The sequence below is a fragment of the Passer montanus genome, unplaced genomic scaffold (assembly GCF_014805655.1).
Source record: "Passer montanus isolate IOZ18808 unplaced genomic scaffold, ASM1480565v1 scaffold2, whole genome shotgun sequence".
Taxonomy (NCBI): Eukaryota; Metazoa; Chordata; class Aves; order Passeriformes; family Passeridae; genus Passer; species Passer montanus.
The window spans coordinates 14,741,928-14,755,448 of record NW_024366591.1 but is presented as its reverse complement, the minus strand read 5'-3'; the positions used below and the strand labels follow the sequence as shown (position 1 = coordinate 14,755,448).

At 39.5% G+C, this 13,521-nt stretch overlaps 1 protein-coding gene across 2 annotated transcripts; it reads left to right on the top strand.

Annotated features, from left to right (window-relative positions):
* The first annotated feature begins 3,359 nt into the window (after window positions 1–3,359).
* On the top strand, window positions 3,360–13,098 carry MTFR2 (mitochondrial fission regulator 2). 2 transcript variants are annotated; one of them, XM_039707691.1, is made up of 8 exons: window positions 3,360–3,502; window positions 4,017–4,148; window positions 4,486–4,590; window positions 4,815–4,939; window positions 6,907–7,121; window positions 8,110–8,410; window positions 10,546–10,723; window positions 12,262–13,098. In XM_039707691.1, exons 1-8 carry the CDS (start codon window positions 3,437–3,439, stop codon window positions 12,358–12,360), a joined length of 1,221 nt encoding a protein of 406 aa, XP_039563625.1. In that variant the 5' UTR covers window positions 3,360–3,436; the 3' UTR covers window positions 12,361–13,098. The 2 variants fall into 2 exon arrangements, with proteins under 2 accessions (XP_039563625.1, XP_039563624.1); XM_039707690.1 differs by having other exon boundaries at window positions 10,546–10,732.
* The last annotated feature ends 423 nt before the right edge of the window (window positions 13,099–13,521 follow it).

Here is a 13,521-nt window from a genome sequence, read left to right as displayed (position 1 = left end):
TGAGTTTCAAGTGTATTTTTTGATAGCTTAGTCATCAGCAGAACACTTAATTTGGTGTCAGTACCAATCTAGCTTCTTTTTTAGCAGTTTCTTTTTACATTTTGTTAGAATTGCCTCTTTAATTTCTCTATGTGAGGTCGCCTCTCTGGGTGTGTAATCCGGCAAGAGTGAGTCATTCACGTGAACAGCATTTAAGTTAAAGTGAGAGAGCAGGGCAGGAGCAGGTGGGAGGAGAGAAACAAAACACCACTAAATCTCTGAAAAAATAAAAAAATAAAGGAAGAGATGTTAAAACCTGAATTCATAAATATAATTTATATACCAGAAATGTGAGAAATGAATCTTACTTTCTTCAACACTGATTTCTAATAATTGTGCTGCAAGAATTTTTGTAGCTGAAGTGCAGATATTAAGGGGATTTTGGTTGGTTTGTTTTTTGTTGTTGTTTTTTTGGGGGGGGTTTGGTTTGTTTAAAAAAAACCCCAAAAAACAAACCTTCAAGCTTAGTTTTAGTGGTAGTTACACACTTAACCTCTAGAATGTTAAGGATTAAAGCAATATACTTGAATTACCAGAACAGCAACATTGTAATACAAGATTACTTTGTTTCTCTTTCTCAAAATGCTGTAGGTAAACTAAATCTTAATGATATGTGAAGTTAAAAGTGTAGTCGTTCTTATTCACCCCGTTGAAAGGCATAATATCTTTAAAAGCAGGGGAAATAAAGAAAAGGAAAAGCTTTGATAGAGGTGTTTGTATTACATACCTATATAATGTATGCCTTCTTATTTGCTTTACTCCTAGGAAGTAGTTAACTCCCCTATACAAATTAAATAATAGAAGGAAGGAAAACAAAACAATCATCACTGTAGCTGAAGAAACTATATTTTAGGTTGTGCTGATTTGCCAGCAGCTGTGTAGAAAGGGAAACAGGAATACTTGCCACTCAGTAGTAGTTAGTTAATAAAGTCATTCCCTCTTTATGTTGTAAAACATTTGGCCCAAGTAAACTGTTGTTGCCAGATTTGCTTTTACATGTACAGTGCATCTTTTAATAGCTGTTTGAAATGATAAACAGAGTATTCTTTGGACTTCTCAGCAAAACTCGGACTTTGTGTATAATAGAATAAGCAAGAAAGGGAACAAAGCAAACTTGACATCAAAGTCTGTCCTGATTAAGTAAAATTAAACATCAGTCTAAAACTGAGCAGGATCAAGATACACTTGTGCTGTCATGACCTTAAACAGGTAATTTGCATACTTTATGTCAAATTGAAAGTAGATTGTTAGGGTGTGTGTGTCACAAAGCAGTACAAATGCCTGCAAGACGAGGCAAATTTAAATTTTGTACTTTAGCTAAATATCCAAGGAGATCTGGTTTTTACAATTACAAGATTGCTCTGGTAATGGCATTTGATCCTCCAAACCTGTCTAGAGGTTAGATCATAAAAATCCATTTTTTTACAATCCCTAATTTTATTGTAGTTTATCAGAAATGTAATTTGATTACAGAGCACACGATGACAGCCACTAACATTTATTTAAATAAGCTAATTCATATTAAGAGATAATGCAGTCAAAGATGAAAATTGCAGTCTGTCTCTGAGAGATCGGTAAGAAAGTGTGAGGGGAGTTCACTTTTTCGATCCAAGTCTAGTGCTTCAGCACTTGTCTTTTGACATGAACAGAGTTTTAACTGCTAAGAAAAAACATTTGTGAGGCTTTCACTTGGTGCTGCTAAGCTAGTTGCATGACCTGTGAATGGAATTTCAGTGCGTTTCGCATTTCTCTTGTTAAAAGGTAGAGACCATCACTGGTGGTACAGGGGAAAAAACTGTGTAGACGTTATGCTGGTATAAAATGTTTAACTATCTTTTGAATTTAGCTACTCATTCTGACTCGCTGCTCTCCAGCAATGAAGCACTTTTTAAGGACACCATGCAGAGATGAAGAGGATTCACAGAGTTTGAACTTATCGCTGCTGTTCAGATAAAATCAGGCATGCATTTTACTAGTCAAAAAAAAGACCACCAACCAACATGGAATCCAGTAGCTGAACTGTGTCAATTTAGTTTATTGGTTTGGAGTTAAATCTCACATCCTCTTCCCTCCGAGGAACAATCAGCATTACTGTAGCAGTGGGCAGCTACATAAGAGTAAAGCTTTCCTGCAATTGTTTTGCTAGGACTTCAGAAGGAGAGCTGTCCAGAGGTACACAGCAGCAGCATTAAGCCCTGAGCTCTGTGTCACTTGTTTTTTAAAGCTGGCCTGTCACGGGATGCTTTTGTTCAGAAGCTGCTGTAGGTCCCTTCAGTACTGTCCAGAGCTGTACCTGCTGACTTGGCTTGAAGCATTTCTGTACGAGTTCCCAACTGCACCTCTGATTCGGTGCGGCTGGTTACTGGTGCTGCAGTGAAACTAAATTGTCTCGGTTTTGCTGCTGCATGGGAGACCCTGTCTCTTCCTGGCTTTCCACTAGAGCTGTGTGTTCCCATTTTGTTGACACTTCCCCTTCTTTAGTAAGGTGTTAAGGAGGAATAGGTGAAAAGTACTTTATTTTTCTTTCAGGCAAGCACTGTAGTACAGTTTTTCTAAATATCCATTAAAATGTTCTACTCTTTCTCTCCTCAAGCTTAAACGTTCCTAGTCCCCTGAACCAGCTGTTACTGCAGTGTGTGTTACCAGTACTGCTACTCCTGTGGTCTTAGAGAATGGATCCACCACATGGATAACAGTAGCCAGCAGTGCTGCTGTAGGAACTCCAGTACTAACAACAGGAACACCGACTGCACAGGGAAGGTGATCTCCAAGCACAGACTGCATAGCTGGAGGAAAAGGATATTTCTTCTAGAAGCACTTTTAGCACTGCTGACTTTCTTGAAGTTTTCAAATTTTCTTGAGGAAAACAGTAGAAATCTTAAAAGATGAAGGCAGTGCAAGATGAAAGAGCAAGTGCAGAACTTCAAAGCCAGGTTTTGAAGTGAAGTCAGTGTAGTCAGGTGTTACTGGGCAGTTGTTGCATTGAGGGTACTTTGTGCATTTGTTTAGGTGTGTGAATGCAGTAGTTACGAGTCGGCTATATGGAAGACCAAAACCATGTCAGTGTAGCTCCTTACCATTAATTCAGTGAGTTAACAGGCTCCGGTGCATTTCTTCTGTTGGTGCGTACTGTGTCCGCAGAGGCACAAGCTGCCTTTCTTGTGAGTACAGCCCCGGGGTCAGTGCGAGCTGGCCGCATTCCCGGGAGCGCTCCCTGGGGAGCGGCGCGGGCCGGGCAGCGCGGCGTTCAAACCGCTCCTCCCGGCACCCCCCGCGACGGGCGCGCCCGTCGCTCATTGGCTCCGCCGCGGCACTGCCGGCTTCCTATTGGCGGGGCTGCCGCGGTGCCCCGCCCTAGCCGCGGGCGGCTTCGCTCCGGGCGCGGCCTCCGCCCTCCATGGCGCTGCTGCTGCTGCAGCTGCTCCGGCGGCTGCTGCGCTACCTCGGCTGGCCGCACCACCAGGTGAGACCCGCGGCGGCTGCCTCCGCCCGGAGAGCCGCTCGGGCGGGCCGTCCCGCCGGCAGCTTGGCTCTGCGGAGGGAGGGAAGGTCGGCACCGCGGGCACCCGGTGGGGCGGCTTCAGCGCCTTCCTTTGCCCGCAGCCGGGTCTGTCGGAACACGCTGCCCGCGCGGGGGCACTGCCCTGGCACAGCCGATCGAGTGGCGCTTTTTGCCCTGAAGTGAACGTAACAAAGGCAGTGGTGTGGGCTGCTCGTGCTGTGCTGTTCCCCTTCCCCAGCAGAGTTAGCCCCGTGTTCGGAGCCGGAGCCGTGCCGGGGCCGGAGCCGTGCCGGGGCCGGTGCTGCAGCCAGGGGTCCTGGGCCCCTCCTCTGGGGCACTGCTGCAGCGTGTGCTTCTGAGACAATCTAGCCTTGTTGGGGGGAAAACTACGAGTATCTCCAGGAGTGCTGGTTTGCCTGAGCTGCCCTCATCACTTTCTGGTTCCGTTGTTGGCAGCTGTTGGTTTTTTTGACAGGCCGCGTTTTTTGAAACTCGCGTGTTTGGCAGCAGTATCAGCCGTACTCTCGGGACGTGCCTTCCTTCAGCAGTCTCCTCGGGAAGGCATTTCCAGCAGTTATATGCTGTCATAAGGAAGTATCAGGTCAAGGTATGTTAAATTTATTTCACTGCTTTGCTAATTGTTCTTTCCCAAAACTTACACAGCTGCATGTAGTTAATTAAATGAGCACTTTTGTCAGTATTTCTAGATATTGGCCTTTGTGCCTCTTTAAAATATTCTGTCTTTTGGCAGAAAGAATATTCATACCAGTGAAGGCCTCTTTGGACTTTCAGCTGGAGAAGAGCATTGAAAAGTTAGGTTAACCAAACTGCATTATATTTAATTACCTGTAACATGGAATAATGCAATAACTTAGATTAAAGTGAGATTAAGAACTGGGGGCTTTCATTTTGCTTCTCAAGTTCAAAGGTTTTCTGCTTTTTAGGTCACATCTGTTTGCCAAAGAAAAGAATATGGATCTACTCGAAGTGTGGTCCGTAGACTTGGGACAATTCTTTCCTTGGAGCCCTACCCCAGACCTTATTTTCAAGTAAGAAATTTATTGTCATGTGTATACTTCACCTGTTTGTATTTTCTTGTTTCATAATTTGATAAGTTTCCTTTTCTTTTTAGCTTGTGTAATTGTGTGGTGCACCCCATTCAACTTCATTATAGCAGTGTTTAAAAATTCTTTTTTGCTGAGCCAGCACCTTCAGTATGTGCTCAATCCAGTTTCCCTTCATACCTTTTTTTTTTGGCATTCTTTGTTTTTAGTTTGTTCAAGACCCAAGTCCTTTGGGTTATGATGAACAAAGTGCAGCTCCAGCTCCTCTGGCTCCATCACTTGCTGATGTCCTGTGGGTGGCAAATGATGAAGGTCAAGCATGTACTAGACTTAGGTAAGTAAAAGTGTGAAAAGGAATAAGAGAAATAACTTTTGCGTTCTCTATGATGCATGATTATGTCTTCATGTTTATTGTCCTTTATTCCTAACCTTTTCTTGGAAACATTTTGGGATTTTGGGGTGGGGGGGGGGAGTGAGGGCACTTCCTCCTTACCTGAAGGTTATGACTATGTAAAGGATTCTTTTCTGAAAGATTTCTGAAATTGAGTCTTCTCTTTTCTCTTCATAGTAGTATGTCTGGTGCATTACTGGTACTTTAAATGATATTCACTTCCAAGTATTTTGTGCAGGAGGGAGCTGGTTGTTGCAGTATACTTGTAAGACTATTCCTATCTTTATCCTTCTAGTTTATAACCTGTTTGATAAACTTTATAAATAGAGAAAGAAGAAAAAATATTTAAATATCTCCTTTTGGCTTTGATTTTTACAGTGCCATGTGTAAGCCTTGTTGGCTGCTTTGATGAAAAACAAACATAATTGTTTTAAAATTATTTTGGATATAAATGTTTCTAGACTTTTGAGGGCTGAAGGAAAATATTTTTACAAATTACAAATTACAAAATATTTCAGGTAGTGTGAAATGACAAATTGTCTAAGAATTTGCAGACACAAATAGTATACAAATTTTGTCTTTTTTTTTTCCCTGCTAGAGAAGAAATAGAAAGCTGTCTTGCTGTTCTTCTAAAGATCTGTTCAAAAATCAGAGGATGAGTTAGAGCCAGAAGCAAGATTAAAATGTGCACACTTGTGTTGTCTTGTACTGCATCTGTATAGGACAATGTAATTCTTCATACTGACATTTGTTTTGTTTGTGACCTTTGTGGTACTTGGCAGTAATGAAAATACAAGAAATTGATGAATTCAAATGACACTCTTTTCCTTGGAGAAGTTGGATACAGTGTGTTTCATAATTGTTAAATTATTAAAGTTTGTTTGTAACAGCTGTAAAATAGCAGAAGAACAAGAACATTGTTGAAAGAACAAAAAAATCCTGGCTTGTTTTGTCCTGCTCGTGCTGTTCTGTAGCTGGCCAGATTCACAGAATGATGACAGTTCATTCTTTTGTTGTTTCCATTCTTTGTTCTTCCTCCTCCTCTGGCTCTGTGGGATGTTTTTCAAGAACAACTATTCTAAGTGATGTCTTTTCCTTCTCAAGCAGTGTTTATAAAAGCAAGGGGGTTTTGGCAAATCAGAAAGCAGTGCTTCAGGTCTGATTTGAAGTAAAAGAATGTTTGAAATAAGGGAAAAGGTTTGGGCTTTTTTCCCATCAAAGCTTAGTGCATCTTAAATGAATCAGGTAAATTTAATTTCTTTCCATGTTTCATGATGAAATTCTGGTGGTTTGATTTTATACTTATATTTTAAATTTATTTCTGCAGGCACAGACTTGAATCAGTTTTTTATATTAAAACCTGAGACAGCACAATTTTCTAATGCTGTCTTTGGTTATAGTAGCTTACAGAAGGTGAAATTCTTGTTCTGTGAGTCTGTATTAAACCTTATTATTTTTAAGTACATTTTCTGAAAGATTGTAACTGCTTTGCTGCTGGCAGTGTTCATCTTAGAGTTTGATAAATTGCTAAAATTTCTGAAGCCTAATTAAGTGATCATTATTCTTTGCCTCTCCTGCCTTTCATGTGGCAAGAAGGGAAAGACACCTTATGGTGTCAGTCTAATAATTACTGAATAATGACAATCCTACTGTATGATGTTTAATTATCCCTGAGTGAATTATCTGATTAATTCTTATGATGACTTTGCAAGGATCTTCATTGTACTTGAGCAAAGGGAGACTTAAAACATTTCAGAAGTTATAAGTGGTTAAAAGTGTAGTTTCCTTAAATAGTTGGAAAAGTTAGGTCTTGCTGAGTGACAATAACTTGCTTGAACAGCCCAGGTAGTTTTGAGGTTTCCATTGTTGGCTGAGCCTTTTGAAACTGTGTCTTTTTTTTTGCTTTTTAGGACTGAATTGAGGAGAAAAGAGAAAAGCGCAGCTCCTCCTGATCCATATCCCCGTCTGGATTCAATACAGTCCATTCCGAAAAACAGTGCAGAAAAAGTCGGTGTTGATCAAGCAGCACTCCAGAAAATTTCTGCACTTGAAGATGAGCTGACTTTTCTTCGTGCTCAGATTGCTGCAATTGTTTCAGTGCAGACCCTGGGAAGCGTTCCCTCACGTAAGCCCTTCTGATTTGAAGCAAAGCAGTGTTTCTTTTGTTTGCTCTAGAGCTTGCCATGTCTGATATTGGTAGAGAACATCTTTAACTTCTCTAACTGAAGGTACACCAACTAAATTTACTGGACATAATATTTTGTTTTTCTTTTTGCTATTTGGTGCACTCTCTCTTTTCTATTTTGTGGTCTATGCAATTGATCCTGAGTACTCTTCATGCTAATTTCTTTGTTGGTGAGGGAGTTCAGCAACATTCAGCCTATCTATAGGCTACTAATAACTGTTTTTAAAAAGTTACAGATTATGTCCTTTTGGGGTTTTACACTGTTTCTAACAAATTATTTAAATGTATAGAAGAAGAATTCTAAGTTTGTCTGGTTGGGGCTTTAACAAAAACAAATGCTACAGACAGATTTTTCCTTGGTCTTCAGGATGGACCTCTGGCTTGTGACCTCTTTTTTTTCCTGCTAAGTTTTGAGTCTCAGTTGTCTTACTTGCAGACCAATCCCACTGTGGTTGCTGAAATTCTTGGACTGGTGTGAGGTAGTTACTTTTGTGTAGTCTTGTGAGGCACTTCTGTGATTCAGCCATTCTGTTGGGTCTTCTCTCTCTTCTCCATTGCACTCAGTATTGTAATCTGGTTTACATGTTTTGTGGTTATCTTTTACTTCATGTAGGTTATTGTAACCTCTAGACCATTGACCACTGTATGTAGCAGCAGGCTGCTTTGCTGATTTATCTAGTGCCAGATTGAAGACATAAGAAGTGAAAATCAGAGCAGCACAAGACACCTCAGATTCATTACTTTATGTATTCTGAGTTTGTGGGTTCGAAGTAATGTTCTTTGTTTTAAATTTAGTTCTTCTGTGTTGTAATGTGCAAGGTGTCTAAAAAAAAAGACTGCTTTCAGAGGGCAGTCTTATCTTGACTTAAAACTGATTAATCCCAGATGTTAATATATGTTGTTGTTTTTCTTCTCTAACTGTATGCAGAAGCCTTTAAAACACTCAGCACTCCAGATGGATTTTACCCACTGCCAGCCATGACTTCTACGCCATTGTCCGTCTCTCACAATCGCTTTGTAATTCCCTCGCCTCCTCCACTTCCTTCTGGTGCACCATCTGGTGTTGATGCTAGTAATTCTGCACTGGAACTTATCAAACAACGCCGAGCTGCAAGAAACAGTGATTCAGTTGCAGCCAACAGTACTGATCACCAGAGGACAAAGAACTTTCCCAGTATGATGGATGTTTTGAAAGACCTAAACAAAGTTCAGTTGCGAGCTGTTGAGAGGTAGGTTGGATTGGGTGTGGATCTCAGCAAGCCAAGGCTATCTCAGCATCAGGAGCACTTCAGTAGCACCAGAGAGCGCCAGTCATTTAAAGAGCCCTACTGCTGACAAACTCAAGTTGGCAGCTTCTGAATTCAGAGCCTGAAATGTAAGATACTTGTGACATGGCTTTTAGATGCATTTAAAACATGCTGACTAATGCAGCATTTTAAACTGCTGTGCTGCTTCAGTATGCAAATCTCAGGTTGGTGTGGGGAGGTGAGAGGTCGCTTACAGGATTGCATGCACAGGCACAGGAAACTGATCCGAAAAAATAACCCTTTTGGATTCATGGATTCCCTTTTAGATTTGGGCTTTTGAAAAGCCAAATCCTCAGGGAAACTTTATAAAACTACTGTTAGAATACTCAGAATATCCTGATTCAAGCGTTGAAGTGTTTACAAAAGCATGTACTGTACCATTTATTGAAAATGTTTCATAAATTTGTATTTCAGTAGTTGAATAGTACAGTATTCAATAGGATTATAAATATTTTTAGTGGTCAGCTGTTTTGATAGTAAGTGCAGTTGATTTGTTGATAGTAAGTTGATTTGTTAAAAAAAATATTTTACTAAAGACTTCAATACTTCTGGTCTCTTACTACTAATACTTCTAAGCTAGTTATAATAATTGTTAAAAAAAATATTTTACTAAAGACTTCAATACTTCTGGTCTCTGCTAAGCTAGGTATAATAGAGATTACACTTTCAGGATTCTTTTCTGAACTTCTTGGACTGAAAAAGTAAGAAAAGCTAAGCCTGTCTGGAAGCTCTCAAAGTGGGAAGAATGTCACTTGGCAAAACTTATTGCATTCTCATTTCAAGATTTTCTTAACTGTGAGCTTCATCCCTGAAAATGACTAGAAAAAAACTTGGGCAAATAATTTGCATGCAAATCCAAAGCATGTCTTTATGCTTTTGATGGGATCCTCACAGTAAATAAAGCAAATACGAAATGTACTTACATAAACCTTTGTGTTTCCTTTATATATGGTTTTTTCTCTATAATTCCATGTATGAAGAGTGAAGAAAATGAGATATTCAGGTTGACAGATTTAACCTGAGCAGGGGCATAATTAGCAGGAAGTGGTAGCTTGTGCTTCCAAAATGCTTTCTGGATTTGGGCATCTACACGTTCTGAAGTAGAGCTTAACTGAGTAATGAATAATTTATATTTTTGGGGGGAGTAATGATGATCAAAATTGTTAGTCTTTCTGACTGTAGTTTAATGTGTGCACTGCAAAGGGAAGACCTCTGTTCTCAGAAATTGAGAGCCTGAAGATCCCACTTTCTGCCACCCACACACTGTCTTACACATTGTGCAAGTGCTCTGAGGGCTTGTTTTATAGGGACCATGAACTCAGTCCTCGCAGGTTTTGTGTTAAGCAACAATTACTGTAACTCCCAGCCTTAGAACTTGGTGTTGTCAGTGTGCATTATTAGGTGAAAATCGTCAGCCCAGAGACTGCACTTTACAAGCAGAATTCTGAACACTTCTAGATTTTTCCACCCACTACCCACCTGCCCCCCCCCCCAAGACCCACCTGCCCCCCCCCCAAGATTTCTCAGTGGTTAGAAAGTCTTTATGATTTATTGTCTTGGACTAGGCACTAGCTTCTACATTTATGATAAGTTTTGGGGTGTAGGTGCTATTTTGATTTCTGAATTTGAATGAACTTAAAATTAATAAAATTTAAATTATGTTCACAGTGATTATGAAATACCCTAGTGGGACATTCCTATTAACATACTTAAATATAACTTATAAATTACTTGGTATAAAAACTGCAATTTTGCCTCTTTTTTTTTTTTTTTGCTTGTTATTTGCAATACTTTAACACTTTGTGTTGATTTTTTGCCAGCTTTCTTCATGGAACAGCATCAAGATGTGTTTTCAGGCTAAGAATGAGGCTGACAAGTTGTTGGGTGTAATTGTATCAGTTGTATTTGATGAATTGCTTTAACATTACAGCAGCATTACTTGTTTAATAAGGGATTTATAGAATAGGGTGTTTACAGAAGTTGTGCTTCTAGATTCTGGATTAGTCAGCACAGGATTAAGGTCAGGAGAAAATAACTTTTTTTGTTGTCATTCATAGGTCTCCTGGAGGTACCCCTCTTTCTAGACCCAAAAAGATGCAAAGTTCAGATTGGGATCCGGTTGCTGTACTAACTCACGCTCTAAAGCAGAAGTTTGCACATAAAAATGATGATGAAGATGATTCTCTAGACAAAGAAAATAATTCTTTTGATAGCTCTCCATTTTCTAGTCCTGAGGTGCCAGTGGTATGTTTTTATATAAGAATGTGTGTTTGTATTCTTGAACTGACTGCTATTTTCGTGGATACTTGCAGAGTTTTCACAGGCCTAGAACTTCTCCACAATTTTTTTAGCCATCACCCTAGGTAGTCACTTTCTTTAAAGTATAATCAAAGCAGAAAATCTCAAATTAATTTGGGTTGATTTAGACTGATAAATGCACTTCTAGGTGTGCAAAGAGAAAAACAACTTAGAAGACCAGTTCTAAGTTAATTCATGTCATGGTTGGTTGAACTATGGACCATAGCTTGATGGTACTGGGCAGGTATCCGTGCACAGAAACTGTGTGTCTAAATGTTATTGACTAATTTTTCAAATAAGGATATTAGGGAGGTACAGAAAGGTCTGACTAATACACCCTAACTGCTCAGAAATGAAAATAAATGCATAATCTATAATACTTTCCTTTGAGCGTAGTGTCCACACAGTTTGAATCTTATCTAGAATGAGTTTTGATACTGTTGTAAAGCCCATGAGGAATACACTTTTTCCTAGGAACAAAGAAGTGGTAGACAGAGCCATTGGACTCAGGTGGTTCTGTGCACTGGTTTTTGCATATCATGCTGTGCCAGCTACCTCAGCTTATACAGTCCAGCAGTGCTGTTTTGTTGGTTTTTAGGCATTTCCACAAACCTCAGAACTGGGATGGGATGAATAGAAAGAGATGGCACTAATTTAAACTGTGTCTCTCTGCTTAGCAATTGTATCTTTTTATTGTAAGAGTGAGAGAAAAGATTCAGGCTGTGGCATTTGTTACCCTGATGGAGGGAAATAGTAATGGAGAACATAGAGTGGAAATCCAGATATTTTTAGATATTCTTTGGAAGCTGCTCTTATGTGTGGCTAGCTGTGTGGCTGAAAGCTTCAGGAAAACTAATATGTATGTTCTTCTTTCTAGCTGTAATGGTTTGATTTGATTTTTTCTTAATTTCAGCTACCACAAGGATTTTCCAAGCTAAATGTAGCATATTTTTTACAGATTGCAGTGTGTCAACAGTACCTGGTGCAGTCTTCATAAATTTCTTTGACTTTTTTTTTCCCCCCAAAGGAGAAATTAAAATGTCCTAAAAATAACAGTGCTGGTATTTTTGGTGCTGCAGACTATTACACTGCATAGCTGACATACCTGATTCTAAACACAAAGATCAAAACTAGCTCCTGGAGCAGCTTGTATATGGAATAGCTTTTGTTCCAGGATCTGACAGCTGGATTTTAAAGTCCTGGAAGAGAGACTGCTTAAGGCCAGCATGTTCAGGAGTAGATACAAAAAGATGGAATTTTTCTGGTTGAAGCAGAATAATCTTACAAGTTTGTAACCAAGCCATTAACTCTTGAGTGTTGTGAAGAATAGATGTACTTAAACCAGTTGCACAGACTTACTTTTTTATTCTTTCTACATTGAGAGAAGTGCAACAACTCTTGCAAAATGTTTTTCTTGTAAACATATTTTTATTCAGTTTCTTGGGTATAATTTTAACTTTGTCTCTGCTCTTCAGGTTGGGCGCTGCAGTCTGAAGCCAAATGCAAAACCCAGCCTTACAAGAACTGATGGAGTTAAGCAGGTGCCACCATGGAAAGCAAGAGCTCAGATATAGTGGAGCTATATTTTCCAAGGAAAGTTCAGTGTGTATAAGTGGTGGGTCTGCTTTGAAACTGCTGTAAGGTGCTGTAACGTGTTATTCCAGAACATGCCTTTCCTATGCTGTTGAAGTTTGGGTGTTGCAGGGTTTGTAAAATTACCTCTTCCTTCTCTTTGGTTTCTCAGTAGCCAAACTTGTGAATGTGATGCTTTTCCAGGAAGCACTGAACTGAGAGAAGGCTTTTATTGCTATGGAGCAGTGCCTTTGGAACCTGGGGAATACAAGAAACCAGTGTTTAGGGGTGGGAAAACAAAGATTTGTTGCTGTGGGAGCTGAGGTATATGCTCTGTTTGCACTCCATTGTAAATAACAAGGAAGGGTAAACTTTTTTTAAGTGTGTTATAACTACTGTATATAATGGTAATACTTTTTCTTGAGAGTGGCATAGTTGCCTTGGTTTTCTTTGCAGTTTACTGATGCATCTCCTTATTCCATGTGCAAACAGTTTTCTAATTTATTTTGGGTCAGGAGATGAACTTTCATACTTGTGGAACTTTGTGCTGTGAGTAAACGGCAGGTCATCTATTAAATGCCTGTAACATGGGGGAGTGGCATTCTGAGGTAAAAAAGATGTTGCAGAGAGATTTTCTTGAACACAGTCTAAATTCCATATGTTCTGTCTAAATTCCATCTTGGCATGTGCATGTGAACTCAATTATGTTCACGAGAGCTTATAAAATAAAATTCTCTTTATATTGTAGATGTGTGTGGTAATGGCCTTTTGTGTTGCAGACTCTTTTGTATCTTAGGAACTGTATTAGACAAGTTCTTAAATTGCAATATCTGAAACTAATTAAAGAACAACTTGTATTTTTTTCTACTAGAGTAGGAATGACTTAATGAAGCCACTTATTTACAAATTTATTATGATCCACTGCTTACAGGAGCTGCTTTCATCTAATCTTCTGTCTAACAATCCATCTGATCTATAAAACCCAAATCCTGTCAGACTGTTGAATGTGTCCCTTATATCTCATGTGTCTTCTGTTTCACTGCTCACTTACATGGAGAAGAGTGACAGTTGCATCCCCTCTTACTGCTAAGTCTTATTTGCACAGTTGTAAGAATTTAGTGTGTGAATACCATACTTGCATTTTGGTTAAATGCAAGTTAATT